The sequence below is a fragment of the Bidens hawaiensis genome, unplaced genomic scaffold (assembly GCF_021521415.1).
Source record: "Bidens hawaiensis isolate Kalapana, Puna unplaced genomic scaffold, B.hawaiensis_p1.1 tig00009539_1, whole genome shotgun sequence".
NCBI classification, from domain to species: Eukaryota; Viridiplantae; Streptophyta; class Magnoliopsida; order Asterales; family Asteraceae; genus Bidens; species Bidens hawaiensis.
In genome coordinates this window covers 589,310-614,501 of record NW_027491707.1, presented here as the reverse complement: position 1 = coordinate 614,501, position 25,192 = coordinate 589,310, and the positions used below count along the sequence as shown (strand labels likewise).

At 35.7% G+C, this 25,192-nt stretch overlaps 1 protein-coding gene across 1 annotated transcript; it reads right to left on the bottom strand.

Annotated features, from left to right (window-relative positions):
- Window positions 1-8,833: 8,833 nt before the first annotated feature.
- LOC143532636 (myb-related protein 330-like) lies at window positions 8,834-11,896 on the bottom strand. The gene is made up of 3 exons (XM_077027635.1): window positions 11,308-11,896; window positions 10,676-10,805; window positions 8,834-9,638 (listed from the first exon to the last, which is right to left on the bottom strand). Exons 1-3 carry the CDS (start codon window positions 11,438-11,440, stop codon window positions 8,933-8,935), a joined length of 969 nt encoding a protein of 322 aa, XP_076883750.1. The 5' UTR covers window positions 11,441-11,896; the 3' UTR covers window positions 8,834-8,932.
- Window positions 11,897-25,192: the final 13,296 nt, after the last annotated feature.

The following is a 25,192-nucleotide window of genomic DNA, read 5'->3' as shown; positions in this document are numbered from 1 at the left end:
CACCAAAAAACCTAATTAGACTCAAACTAGGAAAATAAATAAATTAATAATAATAACCAAAACTTATTCCTAATTTAATAAACTAAATCGACTCAAACTCAAACTCTTTAAACTTTAAACCTTTATCAAGATTAATACTCCATTCACCCCCTTAATCTTGATATGGACTCGTCACTCTTCAAAATAGTGTTGGATCCAAATCTTCACGAACCAAATTAGTAGCTTCTTCTTTCGGGTTTGGCCCGGGGCACTCATATGCAAAATGACCATACTCGAGACAATTATAGCATCTGATATGAGCTTTACCTCGACCCATACCTTTCTCCTTTTGATTTTCACCGGGTTGGAACCGACCACCTCTACCTCGTCCAACGCCACGTCCTCTACCTCGGCCACGTCCATGGTCACTTTTCCCTCGTCCACAACATTCACAAACATCCTCTTCTTTCTTTGAACTTTCCAGTCCATCAGTTTTATTTAGCAACAACTTACTTTGACCGCTATCACTCGTCTCATCTTGCCTCTGATTCGTTCCTCATATTGCTTCTTCGAATGGCATGGTGTCAAGATCTGAATACTGTTCAATAGAAGCAACAATCTGAAGATACTTCTTTGGCACCGAATCTAATAGCTTTCGCACTAACACTTCATCTTCGAGATTTGAACTAAGACTAGTATATCTTGAAACAAATCCGGCTAACTTTCCGGCAAACTCTTCAATCGTATCTGTCTCCTTCATTCGGAGTTGCTCAAATTCTCTTCTTAAACTTGCTAAACGTGCCCTTTAGACCCTGTCAGCACCAAGAAACCTTACACGTAAAGCTTGATCAAGAACACAAACACGAGATTTGATCAACACACGATCAACTCTTTTGTTAAGAAAACGACTAACGAGAAAAACTTAATAATTATGATACAATGTATGGCTTATATTGAGCTTATACATGACTAATCCTATACTAACTCAAATACACAATTTGAATCTAAAACAAATAGGATTAAATAAAATAAGACTAACTTATCCTATAATAATAAACTAATTATTATATTAAATATTTTCCAATATTCTAGGAGCCTTCAATCTGGTTTGGTGTTGGACACGTTTAACATGTCCAACATTAGCATCACTATGACCAGACTCCTCCCCACCACTACCATAACGTCTCCCTACAGGAGCCTTTCCTCCACGAGTACCGGCACGACGACCACCACCACCACGATTACCTTGACTACCAGCCATAATATACACCCTGAATTTAATAATAAAAATGATTAAACTTATAATTTAAGATGCACAGCCCTATGATAGAAAATAATTTAAAGTGTAAATATCATATGATACTTTTCATATAACAAGTGTAAAACAACAATATAATTCATGTTCCTAACAATCAACAAACATATTCATCTTTATATAAACAGTGGCAAGTTGTAACTTGGTTTTTGAGCTTATGTTAATATGCAGATGTTTTAAAAAAAACATGTGGTATTTAAAGAGGGTAAGCAAAAATAAAAGACCATGTCCTTCACAACCCAAAGCAAAGTACAACTAAAACTACATGGAGTAAAAGTCTCTAAAACCGACTTCATGACCCAAATAAAAGTTTTCCTACTTTACATTAGGGGTGTTCACAAGATATAAGAAAAAAACACTTTACCTTGTAACTTGATGCAGGTTTGAGTAAAGATTACAGCCCCTAAACATCATTACAAATTAATACAGTTAACAAAATTATTAGAAATTAGGCACAATTTTAGTCATCAAAACCCATAAAATTGAATGAAACTCATACCCGGTTACATCACAAAATTAGCAGAGGGTGTCGATTGTTGAGAAACATATGGAGCTTCAATTACGAGTGGAAAAGATAAGAAAAGGAAAGGAGCGCCGCTATTAGGGTTTCATTTATAGAAATAGGATTTTAGCGGCAAATGGAAGATATTTTGGAGAGATTGGCGCCAGAAAGAGTTTTGGGAGGGTTTTAATTTTTAGGATTTCCTTTTGATAGAAATTGTTTGATATTCTCAATACGTATGCTTGTATATTTCTGGTGTGTTTTTGGAATATCATTTAATGTACTTTTTCACATAAATAATTAAAATTAATCTCCGTTGATCTTTGTTAATATTATTAAATTGTTTGTTCAAAATAATGAAAATGCCTATTAAATAGCCATAATAATCAAGTGATTTGGCTGATTGGAAGTTAATAAATAAATATTAATAAACACTTTGGGTAGATATATAGTCGGGTAAATGAGTCCATATTATCGAGTAATCAGGTATTAGAAATCTCATACTCATTCCAAACCCATGAAAATTTAAAACGAATCCCAAATCCTAATGGGATGGGTATGACCCGTTCCAGTTCATTAATGTTGATTATGTGCTTCTTAGCAACTTCGGGCGTTTTTCACTGTCATCCTAATGGGACTTAGTCAGGTTTCGGGCGGTTTTCACTGTCATCCTTACATGTTGATTATGTGTTTCTTAGCAATTTAAACCATTGTTCAACTCTCTTAATATAAAATGTGATGATTGTTTACATCAGTTTGTAATTAGTCAAAATATATCTTAACTAACAATAAGCAGTAAATGTTGTACTAATGGATCTTATTGGGCCTTAGCAGCTTTTAAATAACGTATTATGCCTTTTATGATGTTATATTAATACTTAGTGTAACATCCTAAAATTTTAATGTTGAATAAAGAAAATTATGTTTAGTGATTTCGTGTTAATTATTGGATATTGAGTAAGGAGCGGAACATGGACTTGGATTAAATGAGATGGGTTAAGTGAGAATGGGCCTTAGGTCCATGGGATTTAAGGGATATAAATACCCCCTAAACCCAAAAATATCTTTCATTCTATCACTTTTCTAACACACTCCAAAACACACACACACCACACAACTTCGCCGCCGGCCGAGGGAAGAACCGGGCAGATCCGAGAGAGAGAGAGAGAGAGAGAGAGAGAGAGAGATTAGTTGTGATAACAAGTAAACGAGATCCAAACAAGCTCAAAAAGGTATGATTCTTGATCTTTGAAGTTTAAAGATCCGAGCTTTATAGCGTATATACGACCGGAAACGGTTGGGGAACGTAGGGGGTGATGTCGAACCATGGCAAGGGTGTTAAAATCGCTCGAAATGCTGGTCAGAAACTAAAACAGCGGCTGATCTGGGCAACTTCGCCTGCAACTGGGCAACTTCGCCTTCAGAGCGATAACTTCGCCTTCAAAGCGATAACTTCGACTTCAAAGCGATAACTTCGCCTGAGGCCAAGTTCGCCTAACTGGTAACTTCGCCTAAAGCTAAGTTCGCCTGATGACAACTTCGCCTAAAGCCAAGTTCGCCTGATGACAACTTCGCCTAAAGCCAAGTTCGCCTGATGACAACTTCGCCTAAAGCCAAGTTCGCCTGATGACAACTTCGCCTCAAGCCAAGTTCGCCTAAGGTTTAACTTCGCCTAAAGTCAAGTTCGATTAGAAAATAAATTAAAAATCTAATGAAAAATGTGTTAAGACAGTTAATGGAAATAAAATTTTTCCAAGCTGACCTGGCAGCTCGACCCCAGCCAGGGGCTCTGCCCCTTGGACCCTGCGAGGGGCTACCGCCCCTAGACCCCGCTGCCAGGGGCGCTGCCCCCGGACCCCCGTTCGTTGTGGGTAATAGTTAAGACTGGAAAGATGATATGAGTAGTGATAGTTGTTTGATACGTGTACTTGTTATACAGTCAGCCGTGCACAACTGAAGAAAGGGATTACGATTAACGGTGAACGTAACCGTGTTCAGGTGAGTTTCTAGCCCCATTTATGTGTTATGTTTTCGGGGCTGTGTGCATACTCATTATGTTTGTTAATACGCTTATCCTAAGAGATAAGTGTATGCCTTATGTGGATAATATGATATGTATGAATGATTGCTTGATGGTACGTGAATGATCTTCGGATATTGCACGTACTGTCAGGTTGTAACGCTATGTGTAAGGTAAGTATGATATGTATGCTTATGTGTATGAACGTGATAAAGTTAATAAAAGAAGGAAATGACGGTTGCATGGTTGTATGGTTACGAAAAGGGTACCGAGCCCTAATAATACTCGAGGTATGATGTATGGTTGTATGGTAACGAAGAGGGAATCGAACCCTACTAATATTCGAGAACTAGGGAACCGAACCCTACTAATATTCGAGGAAAGAGGGAAACCGAGCCCTAATAATACTCGTGGAAAGAGGGAAACCGAGCCCTAATAATACTCGTGGAAAGAGGGTACCGAGCCCTAATAATACTCGAGGAAGGAGGGTACCGAGCCCTAATAATACTCGAGGAAGGAGGGTACCGAGCCCTAATAATACTCGAGGAATGTAGGGCGTAATGCTCTTTATAACGTAAGATATGAAGGTAAGTTAATACAAAAGAAAGAATGAAAGTATGAAAGAATGAAAGTATGAAAGTATGAAAGTAAGAAAGTATGAATGAAAGAATATAAGTTTATGTGTATTGTATAGTGTATGATTAACTAGAACTCACTCAGCGTAGCTGACTTTTAGTATGCACGCAGGTGAGTAGGATGAGGCAGCTCGTTTGAGGAGACACGTGGCACTGAATAAGAGTCTGGCATCTGAAGACTTATGATGTTTTAATTTTAATGCTTTAATGTTGAAAGACAAAGGATGTTTTGAGACAAGTTATGAATTAAGTAATGTTTTAATGAAAGTTTTATATTCCGCGTAAATGTTTTAATTAACTCTGATATTTAGAACTGTGTTTATGAGTAAATCCAACACGAAAGTAGGGCTACCGGTAACGGGGCCTTACACTTAGAGAGTTGTATTATGTCTGTAGTGAATCATATAAGATCTTAATGGACAACACGTCATAGTTGTGTTCATGGATGTATTAGGTCTTAATAGCTCTTAATGGTCTATTATGGCCTATTATGTTACATTAGGTCTTAATATGTTGTACTCGTTGTAACGAGTCATGTTAATTTTTATCGGACAATAAAAGCTCATACTTATTTAGTAGACCATATTGAACATTCATAACTCTTAATCATCCATTAACGTCTTTAATTACTATCATGTTAGGTCTTAAAATGTTGCATGAGTTTATGGTGAGTCGTATTAGATCTAAAACAGTCATAACTGTTTAAAGGACTATGTTAGGCCTTGATAACACTTAATAATCCGATATGGCATATATGCCATATTACGTCTTAAGATACGTATTGGGTTTGTACTAAGGTGTTGTTTGTTTTTCTAAAAAAAGATATGTGCAGCCTCTTTTGTCATCTACAAACTGTTTGTTTTTTCGAAGACATTTCCTTTAAAAACGTCCCCGCAAGCTCTTCTTGGTGGATATTTGGTATATCTACTTCTGAGATCTTCTAAGGTACGCAAAGGGTTAAAACACCACACCTTGCCAACACCCACTGTCCACCAACACCACCCACCGTTCACCACAACCACCATCCACCACCCACATTTTCCATCGCCACCGTCTACCACCACCACCCATTGTCCGTCATCACCATCGTCCACCACCCACCACCCACTGTCCGCCACCACCCACCATCACCGCCTGCCACCACCCACCATCCGCCACTACCACCCACCACCACCGTCCGCCACTACCACCACCACCCACCGTCCGCCACCACCCACCATCCGCCACAACCACCCACCACCATCGTTCACCACCACCCATTATCTGCCACTACCACTGTCCGCCACGGCCGCCTTTTACCACCACCAACCATCCGCCACCACCACCCCACCACTACCACGATCACCATCCAACACCTTTACACGTTTGGGACATGACTTTGAAACTAAAAAAGATTTATTCTATGGACTTTTGCTAGCATATATTTGTCCTTTTTGGCCACAAAACTTTTACATTTTTACAAATTTATAAAACTTTTAGCCTTTCAACTTTTTCACAAAACTTTTGAACGTTTTCAAATTCATAGAATAACAGTTTCACTTTTAGACCCAAAACTTTTCTTCTTTTTAACTTTGGTCACAACATCCTTTTTTTCCAATAGCATAGCAAACCAATTTGTGAGAAAATCGTGGGAATGTATTAGTGTTCCAAAATTTCCAACAATTTGAATAAAAACGTATTTTTTTCTTATATTAAACAACCACGTACATTATTTAGTCAATATAATAAATGAATTAATAATTAAGAACATAGATTAGTGGAAAAATTGTCGGAAATGCGTACATATTCATATTATTTTCCGACAATTTATTAACAAAATATTATTTCCTTATCAAATAAATAAATTACATTTTCTAATAAGTATAACAAATGATTTTAAAAAATAAAAATATAGATGTTGTGAGAAAGTTGTCGGAAATATAAAATAAATAAATGTTCAAAACTTAAATACATAAGCTAACATATTTAATAAATATGATTGTGGGAAATTTGTTGGAAATGTATATATACTCCGACGATATTCCGACAATTTTAAAAGAAAAATAAATTTTAAATAATAAGTTATAAGGTAAATTATATGATTTTTATATTAATCAAATTATAAAACCAAAATTTACATTTGTGGGAAACTTGTAGGTAGATTGTTGGTGGTTACATAATGTTAGCCACAAAATAGCTACAAATAAAATTTTGTCAATACTTTGTTGGAAATTTGAAGGAATATTTATGGGTTTTTTTTATGTTTTTGTTTTTGTCGGAAACTTGTGGTTAGCTTGTGGAAAAAAATTTTTGCCGGTAATTTGTCGGAAACTTTGTGGGAAAAATACCTGTTTTCTAGTAGTGTCACATGCCTATTTTGATGATTTTAAGTATACTATTTTGATCACTTTATTCGAATGGTTTTTCTGGCTTGTTTTTGTATCTTCAGTAACAATTAGGGCTAACCACGGTTTGGAACCTGGACTGTACCAGGTTGAGATATCGACTCGGTCGTGTTGAGCATATAATCTTATAAATTGCTAAAGTGTATTATTGGGCTACAATGTTATTTTAGGCTACAATGGTAAAATGTATTACATGACTATTGGGATTTGGGTTACAATTTTTATTTTGGGCTGCAAATTCCTCTCAACATATTATTATGAAACTAACCTATACATATCTTAACAATGCTAAAATGCGTTATTACAAAAAAGAAACACGCTATATAACTAATTATAGTTACAAACGGAAATCATTTAACCAAATTTGATTACAAAAACCAATAAGTGCCGGATTCTATCCTATGAAATATGGATACAAGAAAGCAAGAAACGTAAATTGAAAAACTAATAAACTGGTTAATGGACCGTGCCGATCCAAAAAGTCATTATAATTGAGTCACTCTTTTTAGATGCGCAATTTCATAGTAGCAGTCAAAAAATATTTCTAGGTTGATTTGACGGTTCTAGTCGGGCCAGGACTGTCACGTAATATGATTTTGCCCAATTTTAGCCCTAAATCATGTAATCCATATACGAAACATTGAAATTATAGACTTTCTAATCATTCCCAGAACTGATTTTACCCAATGTTAGCACTAAATCATGTAATCGGTGCATAGATTCAACTATATTCGGAAATAAAATCAACAATTTTGCAAACAAACAACGCCTAATGTACCAAATCGGGCTTCACTCTCATGTGGCTGCGTTAAAAACTTCATCGCAAATCTCGTAATCATCTTCATCACAATTTGATCACTTACCTTCTCCCTAGTTTAGATTATTAATGCTTATAAACAATTATGGTCTCAACGAACAAGATGAATAACAAACATGCCTCAAAAACAAAACAAACTGAATTCAACAATTACCATCCATAAATCGGTGTCCAATTCACAAATTCTCAATTTTTAACTCCATAAATTATCTTATATGTGAAGTCCATGATGTCCATCAGTTCTTGGATTGATGCTGCTCAAGATTTCTTGTTTCCGTAGACTAGTGGAGTAACACGTACACCGGATCATTTATGTGATTTTAAACCCAAATTTTTGGTAAAAGTTGATAACATCTATCGGTAATCCATCTATGATATTGACATATAAATTGCAAGAGATTGTGTACGTAATTACTTTGTCTGTGATACACTCATCGATATCTGTTGTCAAACTTTGTCGGAAACCCATTGACAAATTCTATACCCCTTTACTAATGAATTTCATACAGATTAGTTCTTCGGTGAAAGCCGCCTGTTTTTTAGTGTATGCTATTGTTTTGACACCAAGACGGTGATGTTTTGGTTTGGTTTCATAGATTTATAGTTCATTGGAGGTTGTCGGAAAAAATGTAATTATATTCGGTAGTGAGAGATACACGCTACAACGGATAATCTATCTTAAGGAAAAAGAATTCATTAGGTGTTACCGCAAAATAAATTGAAGGCTTAAGGCTCTTTATTATCAATGAAAACAAAAATCATACATATAGTCGTATGAAATATTACTAGTTTAAAGTAGAATCATGATGGCTGTATAAGTATATACAAGTCATTTGCTAGTAATATATATAGTAGCATCTAGTTATTTATTCATCCACTCTCAAAACCATAACTACACCACAGTTGCTAAACAATAAAAGAAACTACAAACGTTTGGAAAGTAAAAAACTTGTTTTATCCAACAATAAAGTAATTAATATTCTAACGAATGCCAAAACATTAAACAATTATTGATTGAAATCGATCATTACATTATTATTTTAATTAATTACCACCCTTAAAAGGCCAAAACATATCATACGACTCTAATTAATCTAATCAAACCTTTGTAATTAAGTTGTACTCTCTCATTTTTTGTCACGTCATTTCTTAAACATAAACAAAAGAGATCATTGCATGCATGCCTGCAAATTCCCTCGTTTCAAAATCTCACCAATCCCAAATTTAAAAAAAAAATCAAGAAAGAATGAAGAAATAGTCAAACCCGTTTATGGAAAGATTTATAATGTTGTAGGGTAAGATGATAACATAGGTCCCATGCTTGATGAAGAAGGTGCAACCATTTCTTCACCAACAAGTTGCACTTCTTGTTGTTCATCATCCCAAAATAAATAATTTGGACATTGTTGGCTTGTTTGATCCACTGTCCATTCATTAAACACATGTTGTTTTTGATCTAAGCACTCCCTTCCTTCCCCATTGTTCAAATGACAATTTTGACCCTCTACAATGCTCTCCAAATTCTCCATCAAAGGCGGTAAATAACTTGAATACATGCCATTATTTGTGGTGAAGTTCAGCACTTGTGAGGGCAATTCCGAGAGTTGATTCTTGTTCATTTGCCACATCGAGTCGTTGAAGTATTCGGCTTGTGGAATGCAATCCGCATTTTGCCCTTCAAGTACCGTACCACTTGTATCAAGCATGAATAATGTGCTCGAAGAAGTGAATACAGGATCTTGAATGGGTTGCTTGATGTTGTTTGTGCCCATATCTTGAGTCAAGAAACTCAAATGGGTCGGGTTGTATCCGTAATCCAAATGTGGTTGATCTATGCTTGTAGAATTCGTGCTTGTTGTACTTAGGCGTGTCGCCATGCTTGTTGAAGAGAGCTTTCGGTTGATCTTCTTTTTGATCCATGAATTCCAATAATTCTTAATTTCATTATCTGTTCTTCCTGGCAAGTGGCTTGCTATATGAGCCCATCTACGTTCAAGTCATAACGTGTTGTCAACATTTTGTAGGGTTTATGTGTAATATAGCATGTCTAACAAACTTAAAAGTATGATTATAGAAGTATGCGGAGAAAAAATGTCATATAAAGCTTAAATATAAATCTTCACACTAGAGGATATTGTTAAATTCCAGATTTATAAAAGGATGGGTGATTATTAAAATCTCCACGTTTGTTAATTATGAAACATTCATCATATATATATTTGATTATCATCATTATACACTTTTGTGTATGAACGTTTTGTAATTGATATTTTATTCATGTTTATGAATGTGAACTCTTTTTATTATACATGTACGTTCATTAGTCTAGATTGTATCTACAAGTACATAGATTTTGGCATTTTTATTACTCACTTATAAATGACAAAAGTTTTTTAGTTTATGTATTTTCATAATTCACATATATTTCACATGTAGTATTGGTGTAACAATAAATTAATAATTGATGCATACATTTAATTAAATTAATTAGCATGACGAGGGCATATGATCATGAAAATTACGAATATGAAGCTTGGTGTGACATTGTTTTCAACATCAACCGTAGTGTAAACAACTTTGAAAGTGATTAATTGCAACCAATATTGTTTAATTAATTAAATTGTATATATGTACATGGCTTCATTATATTTTGTAGCTTTGCATTTAGTTTTTCATATACTTTTTAGTGGAGACTTATTCACCTACACATTTCCAATGTGTTATTTTTGGTCTTAACTTGATTTTTTTTTTCAACAAACCAATTTGGTAAACCGCGACAAAATCATCATTAAATATAGAATCTTGTGAAAGTTGCTTTTTATTCTGAAACTAGTCATTAGTTGCATATAATTTTAAAACAAACTATCTGAAGAATTATGCAGTTTGCTTTAAGTATAATAGGGTTCAAACGGTATCATCCGTAGAAGTTTCGCATTTATATGAATTTACCACCGATGTTATGTTAATCTATATTATGAATACGATGTATATATCGTTTGAAGGTCGGATACGAGAAAACTAACTTGTTTCCTACAACGCTGTGAAGATTGATGATCAACTTCTCTTCATCCGGTGTAAACTTTCCCCTTCTGATATCAGGTCTTAAATAGTTTATCCATCTTAATCGACAACTCTTTCCACACCTTTGAAGCCCTGAAATTAAAACATCACCCTTGAGACGTGCACATTCACAAAAATAATTCAAAAGTGATCATTCTTAATTATGCATTAATGCCATGTTGCAACCCCATATTAATAATGTACACAATGCATAACTCATTTTAAGGTGTTTTGAACCATGATTTGTTACGCAATGCAATGTATATCTTGGCATTGTTTAAGCCTCTCATGTGTCATAGCATACATTCTCAAACCCTTAAGGAATCTAGCATGTTCTCTTCATTAAAATTGTGCCATATAACTTACAAATGGATGTTTACAATTTGTGTCACCATCTCTTCACAACTATATATCATGTAATATTATAATTAATGACATATGCAACAAGAAAGAAACAACTTCAACTTTTCAAAACCTAATTCAAATGGCTAACTCAAAAATGGGTTCTTTTATCAATTCACAATCTGTGTGTGTGTGTGTTTGCGGGTGCGTGTGTGTGTGACAGAGAGAGAGAGAGAGAGAGAGAGAGAGAGACCAGCTTTCTCAGGAACTTCACTCCAACAGCCATAGCCATGTGTTGTGATGAATCTAATGAGCTTCTCATCTTCCTCCGGTGACCAAAGTCCTCTTTTAACCTTCTGCTGGTTACAACATGAATGCTGCCCCATTCTCAATATGCACACCTCTTAGTGTGTGTTCAAGTGTTTTACTCAACAAAAAACAAGAGCCACAAACATGGCCACATATATAAAGATTGAAGCAAAAGGATGTCTGAGATATATTATGTGATAATTAGTGTGCGAGAATCACAAAAGAGAATTGGAGTTAGGACCCACTGGTTCTTGTGGGCTCATGTTTTCATCTAACCCTAAAAGGACATTTGATCAAATTTATGTTAAAAGTGTACATTTTTCTACGTAGATGTGTAGTATTACGTAACCCACGTCACGTACTTGTCTCTATATCTCAAGCACACACTAAAACCACACACATATATAGTTATATACAACCTCTTTACGCATTTTGCTTCTTTTCTCCAATGTCTTGATCATCTTTATTTAAGTCATAATTACAATCATTTATGTTTTTTGAAATGCTGATTTATTTTACAGCGTTAACTTTACATAACTCAAAAAAGATAAGAGATCCCACCGTCTAGAAAATAAAAGAAGATGGTATATATAATTAAACCACGTTAGATAGAAAGATGGTTAGTTTAATTAACTTTTACGACAAATACAATTAAGTTATAAGCAGTCCCTAATGAAATTCGCACATCATTAATTAGAAGTTAAATATATCGAATTAAGGATGCTCAGTTGACCACCAACTCTTGAGTCATATATCACGAACACTCAGCTTCCTTTATTAAGTATCCTAACTGTTTATATTTTTTATCATAAGATATAAGATATACAAGTGTTAATATTTTATATAGAGCATTTTTTTTCATTCATTTGTTATAGCTCGCCATGTCATAGTGAACCTAGAACATACCGACCAAATTTTCTCCGCAACAACGAATCAAACACGTTTCAGTGCTGAAGAAACACTAATCGACCCCGGGCAGATTACGGATAATCTAGGGGTTAAATAGATGTTTCCCACGAGGGGTTAGATCCGGCGAAGATGGTTCTTCTGATAACCTGCAAAACAGACACCGTGAGCTCGTCACTGAGAAGGGGGGGGGGGTACCTCCTTATGACCACCCTCCGGCGTGAGAATCAGACTAGATTGCTCTTGAATATAAGTGTATATTAAGAGAATGACTAGAGCAGATATCAGGTAATATATCAAGATATGAGATATAAGATAAGATGAGATGATACCATTCCAAGGTGTTGGAGTATTTATAGCCGAAGGTAGGTTTCCAAGCAGGTACAGCCGGCTGAATAGTGTTCCTGTTCTGCCAACTGTGGGCTACGCACATGCCATGCTGGTGGTTGGTGGATAGGCAACGGCTGATAGTGACCAGGCCGGCTATGTACTATTCCTGTTCCACCAACTGCAGGCCATGCCATGCACGTCCTCCGACAGGTTGGTGAGTAGGCAGCGGCTAATAGTGACATACAGTACAAGAGCGTGCTGCTCGTCATACTGTTGTCAGTGAGCTGTCGTATCCTTAGTCAGGTCTTTTGTCCATACCTCGTCAGGTACAGTACAAAAGATCCTCCAGTATCGTACGGACTGGCTCATTTGGGCGGGAGTTCTCCCGGCTTTGTGCGGGAGTGTTCCCGGCTTGCTCACTCCTTCTTCAGGTGACATTACTGAATTATTTAAGAGTTAAGTGCCTTGTGCGTGTAGCTTTGCTGCGCAGGTAGCCTTCCCTGATGGCTTGTATCCGCAGCTGCGGGAACAGGCGGAGTACTTCACCATTGGGAGGCTTTTTCTGCGGGAACAGCTTGCGTACTGCGCGTAAGGACGTCACGTCTCTGAGCATGGTGGGTCCTGCGGGCCCAGTTGGTTTCTACGCAGACGTCCCTCTTCAAGGGGTTGCGAGTTTAGCCTTTGCGCAGACGTCCCTGTTGAAGGTGAGTCTTGCGGGTTCAACTGCGCAGACGTCCCTCTTTGAGGTAAGTCTTGCGGGTCCAACTGGGCTCTGCTGGGACCTACCTCTTCAAGTCCCCCCAGTCCAATGTTCTTCTCATGAATTGTTAATAAGTGAGGTGAACTTTTGGACTTAGGCAAAGGGTTTTGAAAAGGGTTTAGTTTTAAGGTTTTCCATGGGGATTCTTCCCGCGGAAGTCCTAATGTCACGTGCAGAAATTCCCGACTTTTCTGCTTGATCTTTGGGTGTGATGCGGGTAGGTCTGTAACCTCCTCGCAAGTCAGGAGCGTTGAGTCCCACTTGTGTAGATTCTCCATGAGGTTTTTGTAGTTTTGAACATGGTGATCAATTATGTTTAAACAACCAATTCCATCTTGGAGCTTCAAACAATCTAGTTCTCGACGTTCCCGCTATGCGGGATGTTATTCCCGTTTCCGCAAGCATTGCCCAGAAGATCCTTCTTGGTTTCAATTCCCTGCGGAGTGCTAGGTATGTGAAGGGTTTCGTCTTGACACTGTACCCGCACTCGTCTTATAGTTACTTTACTTCCAAGGTATTCCTGGCTTCAATTCCCTGCGGGTGCTTAGTATGTGAAGGGTTTTGCCTTGACACTGTACTCGCACCCGTCTTATGGTTACTTGGTTGCCGAGGTATTCTTGGCTCCAATTCCCTGCAGGTGCTAAGTATGTGAAGGGTTTTGCCTTAACACTGTACTCGCACCTGTCTTTTAGTTACTTGGTTGCCAAGGTAAGGGGTATATTCCCGCTTACTTTTGAATCTTTTTGAAATTCGAAGAGTTGGTGAAAGGATAAGAACAGTCCAAACTGTTGATATAAGTATGAACTTTCCACACTGTTGATACAAGTATGAACTTTCCACACAGCTCAAAGACCTGACCAAGTTTGTATATCGTGTCTTAGAGAGGCACGGTGTGCATCTGACGGTGTGCATCTTCGCTAATAGTGCCCAGACTTAGCTTCTTTGAATTGAAGCGCGTGATGAAGTCTAGTAAAGACTCATCTTCCTCTCGGACGCAGTTGAGGATTATCCATTGCTCTTCGTTATACTTTCTTTGTTGGCTGAAGTGTTGGCTGAACTTCTACTGGAAGTCTGCCCAATCGTAGATGTGGTGGACCGGTAGACGATCGAACCACGCTCTAGCTGCCCCAACAAGCGTCATTTGGAACATGTAACACCACGTAGGTTCCGTCCAACTACTGACGGTTGCCCCCGCTATGAACCTGTTCAAATGATCGTCTGGATCAGATATACCATCGTAAGTGCCGATGTTGGACATCTGTTTGGCACTTTTCGGGGCGATTGCTTCCGCAATGTCCCTTGCAAATTTGGATGTTCCCGCCTTTGCAGCAGTTGGTCTAAATGTTTTGGAGAAGTCACGTGGGTTTCCACCCGCGTTTTTTGGTTTGAAGGTTTCTCCAAAATGCCTTCTCGGTTGGGAGTCCGTTTCCTTACGCTTCCCTTTCGCCCTATGACGAGGGTTTGCGTCACTATCGGATTCCTCCGAATCATCGTCCAAGTACTCTCCGAATTCATTAGCCTGTTGGAGTGAACGTAAGCGTTCATCCAACTCAGCTTGGAATTCTTTTTGACGTGCTTCCGCCCATTCTTTAACTTCATCGAGTGTTTGGCGGGGGCGCCTCGTTCGTTGTCTCTCTAGCTGGGTATCGGTGAATCCCAGTGAAAGATTATTTACTGCACTTGCCCCAGCTCGGGTAACTGGGGTAGTGTTCGTAAAATTTACTGCACTTGCCCCGGCTTGGGTAATCGAGGTAGTGTTCGTAAAAACTGTGTAGTCGCCGGTATTCCCCCCAGTAGCTGGGGTTGTGGTTACCGGGGTTTCTTGGTCACTCGTTGGTTTTGGGACCGGAGTAACTTTAACCATCTTTCCAGAAGTTTTGAGAAAACTGAAAAAGACTTAAGTTCTAGCTTTTATGCACGAATGGCGCCAATGAAGAAACACTAATCGACCCCGGGCAGATTACGGATAATCTGGGGGTTAAATAGATGTTTCCCACGAGGGGTTAGATCCGGCGAAGATGGTTCTTCTGATAACCTGCAAAACAGACACCGTGAGCTCGTCACTGAGAAGGGGGGGTACCTTCTTGTGACCACCCTCCAGCGTGAGAATCAGACTAGATTGATCTTGAATATAAGTGTATATTAAGAGAATGACTAGAGCAGATATCAGGTAATATATCAAGATATGAGATATGAGATAAGATGAAATGATACCATTCCAAGGTGTTGGAGTATTTATAGCCGAAGGTAGGTTTCCAAGCAGGTACAGCCGGCTGAATAGTGTTCCTGTTCTGCCAACTGTGGGCTACGCACATGCCATGCTGGTGGTTGGTGGATAGGCAGCGGCTGATAGTGACCAGGCCGGCTGTGTACTATTCCTGTTCCACCAACTGCAGGCCATGCCATGCACGTCCTCCGACAGGTCGGTGAGTAGGCAGTGGCTAATAGTGACATACAGTACAAGAGCGTGCTGCTCGTCATACTGTTGTCAGTGAGCTGTCGTATCCTTGGTCAGGTCTTTTGTCCATACCTCGTCAGATACAGTACAAAAGATCCTCCAGTATCGTACGGACTAGCTCATTTGGGCGGGAGCTCTCCCGGCTTTGTGCGGGAGTGTTTTCGGCTTGCTCACTCCTTCTTCAGGTGACATTACTGAATTATTTAAGAGTTAAGTGCCTTGTGCGTGTAGCTTTGCTGTGCAGGTAGCCTTCCCTGATGGCTTGTATCCGCAGCTGCGGGAACAGGAGGAGTACTTCACCATTGGGAGGCTTTTCCTGAGGGAACAGCTTGCGTACTGCGCGTAAGGACGTCACGTCTCTAAGCATGGTGGGTCCTGCGGGCCCAGTTGTTTTCTACGCAGACGTCCCTCTTCAAGGGGTTGCGAGTTTAGCCTTTGCGCAGACGTCCCTGTTGAAGGTGAGTCTTACGGGTTCAACTGCGCAGACGTCCCTATTTGAGGTGAGTCTTGCGGGTCCAACTGGACTCTGCTGGGACCTACCTCTTCAAGTGCCCTTTTAGCCTTATAACGACTTCAATCAAATGGTGTGTAAGCACATCCATTTTCAAATTTGATCAATTTTCTTTCAGAAAAAAATAAGTCCTCTAACCTAATTATAATTTTTACTAGGTTAAAATATGCTCTAGTAATTAATGGTACGGTTATATACTAATTATATGAATGAGGAAAGGTAACGTACAAATAAATTAACCTGCTAATGTAAGAATCAAGTAGAGTAATTATTTATAAAAGTAGTGTAATTATGTAATTAAATCATAGAGTACGTAATTACTCTATGATATAATTACATAATTACCCTACTTGTATATATAATTATTATACATAATTTTCACGTACAACACGTTAATTAGATTTGTATTTTATCAAACCCTTAAATGAATAATATAATTGTATATATGATTTCTATCTTTACAGGGTTTCAAATACTTAAGGTAAATAATTTTAAGTTAATCGAAATTACTTGAGGAGAATAAATTTAAGCTTAACCGATACTAGTATAAAAGTGTGTTTTACGTGTTAAACCAACACTAAGCCCTAATAACTGATCAAAATAAAAGATTTTTATGTTGGATTGTGTGATTAGTCTAAATTTCAAAGAAACTAAACAGTTGATCATTTTAGTTGAGTATGTAATTAATATAGGGTTTTTAACAAGATTTAAGAGCATCAGAGTAATCCAAAATCAGTTAGAATTTAGAAGATTAAAATATAAACTTCTTTTGGGAAAGTGAAGTTGAAATGGACGCGAGGTGTATTTCTATAAATAGAACTATTAAAATCCCTTTTCCTTAATAAGAATACAACAATGTCATTAGGTGAGATGTTCGATTTTGTTTGACAAAAACATTCAATTTATGTTATGTACTCATAACTATCTATGATCCTTAAAAAGTCTTAGATGGCCACCATCACTAAGAGTTCGATTACGTCTTTTAGAAAATCATTTTAATTATACATATAAAGCTTGATTTCTTGCTATAATCATCTGCGTGACCATTGTAAGTTGGATCTAAATGTAAATCGATAGGTTGATTAAAATGGTGTAAGTTTGATCTGAGGTGATCGTTGTCTTTGGGCTCCTCTTTGGGTTGTAGATAGGGGTTTGGTTGTTTCGGCTGGTTTGTTGATAAAAATTTTCAGTTTGAAAAAAAAATCACTTGTGTGAATTTACAACCGTCGTTAAACCAGATTTTATTTGGGAGGGCATATCACAATTCATAGTGGAGATGTTGCCGGTCAATTGAACCTCCGAATTCACAAGTGTTTCATTAAGTTAATCCAAACAGTTTTTTATTTATTTGAAGTCCTTCAATTTCATTTGATATTTTCATCAGGGGTGTAAATTATGTTGGGTTAGCAGGTTAGCGAATTGGTGTGCTAGGTTGATGAGTTGGTGGGTTTTGCTCTACAACCCTAACCCGGCCCACACACTTATTTGACCCACTAAAAATCGTGTTGTATGCGGTTCATGTTTCAGTTCGACCCGGTATATGTTTACTTAATATAAGTTGTACATAGTGACTTATAGCAATTTGAACAATTAATTAATTACTCAGATCCACATGAAACCTTTTTTTGTAATTTGTATTATTTCAATAGTTTTTAAGTATTTATCTATTATTTCCTGATTAACAAACTTGAGTTTATTTAGTTCGAGATTTGAATAATTGAATGGGAATCTGATGATTGGTTGAATTGGTCAGCTAGAACTAGTAAAATAAAATTGTTATAGTGAATAATACATAAAAAAAAGGTTCAAAAGAGAAATTTATTTCATTTTTCAAAGTTAATCATTATATAAAAAAGTAAAAGTTAGAATATTTAACTTGAAATTTTAGCACATTTGGTAGCTGTAGCTAGAATCTGGTGACTGGAAGCTGTAGTTGATAACTGTAACTTTTCAGATATATTTAGATGTTTGGCAGGGTAGCTGGAGCTTTTAATAAAATCTAAAAAAATTACTAAAATGATCATAATTAAAAACAATAATAGTAAATGTATGTATTTTGGAAGATTATTTAAGTAAATTAAAATACTAAAAGCTTGTAGCTCTTTCTAAACGTTATTAGTAGAAGGTTTTAAGCTTTAAGTTTTTTCTCCATACCTAAAAGCTTCAAACTCCTTAAACAAACAAGACTTTTAATTTAGTAAGAGCTTTATCTAAAAAGCTTAAAGCTTAAAGATCTTAAAAGTTTTTATAGCTTCCTGTCTAACAAACCCTTCTACTCTAAAATCAAATTCAAAAAAACTTAAATGAGTTAACGGGACATCCCATTTTTTAACGGATACTATATGGGCTGGCTTATTTAATAAAACGGGGCTCTTCGGCATACCCAAAACATTTTTTTTCTTTCTTGTGTTGTTTTTTATCGTGTCGGGAATTACCGCTCCTAGTTTTACGTTATAAAATTTTCTTATAAGTGTAAAAACATTTGAAAACTAAGCGACTTAAGTAGGAATTCCTAGTTGCTATTTAATGTTCATCAAACGTAATATATAGTGAAGGAAAATGGACTAAATTATAATCAAGTTTAAAAGATTGTTTATTTTACTTAAATTTAGAAAAAAAAATTATTGAAATATATATATATATATATATATATATATAGATAAATGATCCAATACAATAATCCCTTACCGTACAATAAGTACGCGGGTGTCTGAAACGTCGATTTATGAATACACGTGGTGGGCAGATTGTAATTTTCTTCAAATCCTATTCTGTCCCTAATTAAATCCTTCGCTCATCAACCACTATCATACATCGACTCCTAAATAACATACCAAGATCAGAAACATAATCAAATTTCATTCACAGCCATCGTCTGCTGTTTGGCAGGGTTTCACACAAACATCATATACTTGTGTACATGATAATCAGAATCGATGAGAATTGATCAATTTACATCAACCAAATTGATCAGTTAACCTTGAAATTGATCCAAATGATCATCAATTTAAAGCTTCAAACGATTAATTTTTGAACGTATTAGTTGAACGTATTAATGTAGTGGCATTTTGTGGTTTTGGTCAGAACATATTAGTTGAACGTTTAAACTTTTTGTTCATTTTGATCAGAACGTTTAAACTTGTGGTTTTGGTCAGAACGTATTAGTTGAACGTTTAAACTTTTTGGTCATTTTAGTATTCATTTTGAGAGCATTTAAAACTTGTGGTTTTAGTCAGAACATATTAGTTGAACGTTTAAACTTTTTGTTCATTATAGTGTTCATTTTGATCAGAACTTTTAAATTTGTAGTTTTGGTCAGAACGTATTAGTTTGAACGTTTAAATTTTTGGTCATATTAGCGTTCATTTTGGCCAGAACGTTTAAACTTTTTGTTCATTTTGGTGTTCATTTTGGTCTAAACTTTTTACTTTAGAAGTTCTAGACAAAAAATTTAGAAGTTATGTACAAAAAGTTTAGAAACTCTGTACAAAAAGTCCACAACGTTTAAAGTTTTGTTCAGAACGTTTAAACATGAACCCTAATCATAGCTCAATTATGTGTATTATTCTGTAATTTCATAATCGATTAATGATTCTAAAGCCTCTTACACATCAATTCAATTGATTAAATCAACTATTTTTGATCAATTTAAAAATTATTAAACTATAGCGATAATGGGTTTATCGATTTTGATTATGCTTTAGTTTTGTGGATGATTTGATTATGGTTGAAGGCTTGCAGCAAATGACGATCTGTTGTGCGAGAAGTATTTTTTTGATTTAATTACAATTATGTCACCGCGTAGTTTAAATTGCAATTAGGATCAGGTGGTGCAGGGTCTCGCGTACCTAATGTACGATAACCTATTATTGTAAGTTAACCCTCCCCTAAATATATATATATATATATATATATATATATATATATATATATATATATATATGATGGTTCAGGAGAGAAATGATATTACTGCAAGAAATGAATAGGAGCCACTAGTTTTATTTTAAGTTTTAAAAGCTTTTAATAAATTAAGTATAAATGCATTATCTATCTTCAATTAATATAACCAATAAACCATAATGGTTATCTATTCAATTAACATAACTAATCAAATTAATATAACTAAAAAATATTAAGAATTCATTTATTTTTGTAACTTATTTTTTGCCTCTTGAATTTTTATCATACACAAGTACAATTTATTCATGCGTTAAAATTTATTTTATATCCAAAACCAATTTCTTCCAACTCAATATACTAATATCCTTCAACACGTAGTTACACTGTGATAAATAATATAAAAAAGGAAAATTGGATTTTAATAATCCCTATTAAATGGTATTGGCCAATAATAATCCCTATTCGTTTTATCGCCACTGGCGGTCCCAAATTCAAAAAAGTTGGCCCCCAATGGTCCCCCGTTATAATTGACTTAACGACGTTATAGTTTTTTCTGAATTTCAAACCAATGTTTTAGGGCTTTTGATCGTTAGGAGGATACAAATCAATTGGTGTAAAACTTAGTTTGAAATAGTGCTTCAAAATGACGAAACAATGCTTCAATTTGGGTGTTTGAACTTACAATTAACCAAAATCGAGTCATTTTGATCATTGTTTCAAACTAAGTTTTACACTAATCAACTCGTATCCTACTAACGATCAAAAGCCCTAAACATTGGTTTGAAATTCAAAAAAAACTATAACGCCGTTAAGTCAATTTTAACGGGGGACCATTGGAGGCCAACTTTTTTGAATTTGGGACCGCCAGTGGCGATAAAACGAATAGGGATTATTATCGGCCAATACCATTTAATAGGGATTATTAAAATCCAATTTTCCTATAAAAAATTATTTTACACGTATTTGCATTAAATATCAACAAAAAATTATACAACCTACACAAAAACATATAGCATATACTTGTTCTAAGAATAAGAAAACATATAACCTACACACAAAATCCATCATCAATAAAATACACACGTACACGAAAACATATAACCTACACAAGAAAATTTTATCCTATACAAATACAAATTATTCATACATTAAAATGTCTTTCGATTTAAAACCAATTTTTTCCATCTCAACTTATCAATATCCATAAACACGTTGTTACATTGTGATGAATGATAAAAAAAAACTATCTTACACATATTTGCATTAAATGTGAAATATACAACCTACAAAAAACATATAAGCAACACTTGTTCTAAGAATAAAAATAACATATAACCTACACACTTGTAGGATATATGTGTATCTTTCTGTAATTTATATAATTGTTGATGTCGAATTAAATATGTAAGTTGTATACTTTTTTGTATGTTGTACGTTTTTATTGCTCAAAACAAGTGTAAATTATATAATTTTTAGGTTGTATATTTATTATTTATATTTAATGAACAAATTTGTATGACATTTTTTATTATTTATAACAATAGTTTTTCTAGATATATCTATTTAAAAAATATTTATTATGTTTTGATATTTATTGTTAAAAATTACGCGTTGATATATGCTAATTAATTGAGTGGAAAGAAATTGTTTTTTAATATAAACAACTATTATTATATGCATAAATTGTATTTTTGTTGGATAAAATGAAGAGAATATAAATAAATTATAAAACTAAATTAGTTTTTTATCTTTTTAATTATTATAGTTAAATCAGGTAGATATATTAATTGTCGATGATGTCCAGCGCAGCTGGTCGGAGGTGTGAGGGTTTTACTCCTTAGGGGGTTTCCCGCACGAAGAGGTGTCGGGTTCGATCCCGGCCTGTGATGCTTGTCAGCATTATCTGGGTATGGTGCCATTTTTGGCCTCCGGCGCTCTCCAACTCTGCCTTGGTGGTGTGCCGGATCGAACTCGGGTGGCTAGTCTCCCGCAAACCGGTTGGAGTATGCCATTGAAGAGTTGACCAACTGATCCACACTATTCGAAAAAAAAAGGTAGATATATTAATTAGAGAGAGATTTATTATGATTATATTGGTTATATTAATTGAAGAGAAGGTGTGTATTTATTGTTGTATTTACATCTTTTTCATTTATATTTAAGCTTTAAAAACCTAAAATAAAACTAGTGGCTCATATTCTGTTCTCGCATTTCTCGCAGTAATATCATTTCTCTCCTAAACTTAAACATATATATATATATATATATATAGGAGGGATATTTTGAGAACTTGATAAGTTGTAAGAATTTTAAGAACTCAATATAGACCACACATTTAATTAAATGAGTATGGAATATGTGGCTGAGAATAAATCTGATTAAAAAAATGAATCTGGAGAGAGAATAATTTTTTTTATTATTACACAAGTTTAAATGTTAATTACACATGTGTAATAAGTCAATTCGGTGTGTAAAAAAATACTTTAATTTTTTTACGTTACTTACACTTACGTATTACATACGTGTAAAAAAAATTAAAAAAAAATTGTTACGTTGAGTTTTTTCAAGTTTTTAAAACTCAAAGTAATTCTCAAAAGAAATCAATTATATGTATGTGTGTGTGTGTGTGTTCCGTTTAGTTTATTTTATATTTAAAAAAATTGACGTTCAGAAAAAGTTACACAATTTTAACATATAATGTAAACGGAGTGAGTAGAAAGACATAAAAAAACTTTAATGGGACACTTATAAGATTTGATTAATATCGGTGGAATCCCTTACATGTTCAAACAATAAGCGCTATACATCCGCCTCACTTGCCGTTCAATTTTAAGTTGCACGTATTTTTCTAAATTCGACAAACAAAGGCTTAAAATCGTGTGGTACACTCGAGCTAAAGAAATTGAAGGATGCTAGAAGCCTAACAAGAGAGTGAAAGATGTTGGAGAGTATATATTTGTAGGTTGATGCAAATATTTCACCATATTTGATTGTGAGGATTGAAGACTGTTGCTTGGATAAATCGCAAGCTTAAATTCAAATACACACAGAAAAAAGTATATAAGAAAAGGTAACGAAAAGGAATTAGGAGATGATGTGAGTTAGAAAATCAAATGGAGAATAATGATTATTCTTAGCTTTAAGGTGGAGCAATAGAGCCACTATTTTCTGCAATGGGTCCCCTTAATAACTTGGTGTTATTTTGTTAATATTATTTAACTTGCTGCCTTTTTCCAACCAATATTTAATACACTCGAATCTAAATACAGAGATTAGATCTGACTTCTGAGAGGTGCACTTTAGTTTTTCACAAATTTTATGTATTATAAATATTCAATGCGATGGTGTTTTGGTTATTTTTTTATTCCCTTTGTATTATATATTGAAAAAACACGAAATTCTCTTTCAATTTATTGCTTAGTCTAGGGGTGATGATTAGGTATTTTTCACCATGAGTTAAATATTCTTCGGCACAAATGAGCAGTTCACCTACAAAACAAAACACCGTGAGCTTAACGAGAGGATATGGGGGAATCCTCTCGTAACTACCATCCGGCATGAGAATCAGTATTGATTTATAGACAATACTTCTCTATAGAATAACAATAAGTAGAAGTCTGGATCCTTTACCATTTGGAGGTACTTTGGTATTTATAGTCGTTGGATAGGAGAGAGAGGTTATGACCACCTGCCCTGTCAGGCTATCCACCAATCAGGATCCTTGGACGTGCGTTAAGGATAGTTGGTGGAAATCATGGCCGTCTTATGTTGACATGTGGTACCATGTAGAACTATTGACTATGTGTTGTCAATTCCCCATTGGTTGGGTGTTCTTTATGATTAATATACCTCTTTTTTGTAGCATGCTCATGGAGATCTTTGGCGCTCCCATTCCTGAGGTGTCACAGAATGTTTGGCGCTTGTAGATATAACATCTAGCGCCATGACCTTTGCATGGCGCATGACCCAATAGCCAGCGAAGGTACACTATGTTTATGGGTGGGTTTAGTACCCTACCTCTACAAGTCCCCCCAGTCCATTGTAGCCTTCAAACGAGGGGAGCTATGGACTGAGTCGGTGTTGTTGGGTGTTCTTTGAATGTTTCCCCTGGTATATTCCGTTGTGGGAGTTAATATTCCATGTAGTAGTGCCATATGCGGAGCCTTTTATGCCGGAAGGTTATTGTGAATCTTCCTTAGGCGGAGCCTTTTATGGTGGGAGGTTACTATGAACCTTCCTTAAGCGGAGCCTTTTATATGCCGGGAGGTTATTGTGAACCTTCCTTAGGTGGAGCCTTTTATGGCGGGAGGTTATTGTGAACCTTCCTTAGGAGAAACCTTTTATGGCGGAAGGTAGGGGTGTTCAAGATATCCGAAATCCAAAAAAACCGAAATCCGAACCGAAACCGATACCCAAATAAACCGATTCGAGTTCTTATTCGGATATTCAGATCAGATCAAACTGAATATCCGAATAACTAATTCAGATTCGGATTTGGAATTGTAAAAAATTCGGGTTGTTCGGATTATTCGGATATCCGTTTAACCGAATAAAAAACATGTTTTAGTGGAATTTTCCGGTTTAATGTATTTATTAGACTATTATTTGAAGTTTAAACTTTAAATTTGTGTAAGAGTGATTCGTATTTTCCAGTTTGTAGGTTTATTGTGATTCTAAACTATTAAATGTAATGAAGAAAAAAATAAGAAAAATTTTTAGGTTTATTTCGGATTATTCGGATAATTTCGGATTATTCGGATATTACTGAATCCGATCCAAATTGAATTCGGATAGATTCGGATTGTTAGGAATATTCCTAATTCGGATCGGATCGGATTTCGGATAGGGTCCAAAAATTTTAAATTCGAATAACCCGATCCGAATAACATGAATAATCCGTTATCCGATCCGATGAACACCCCTAGCGAAAGGTTATTGTGAACCTTTCTTAGGCGGAGCCTATT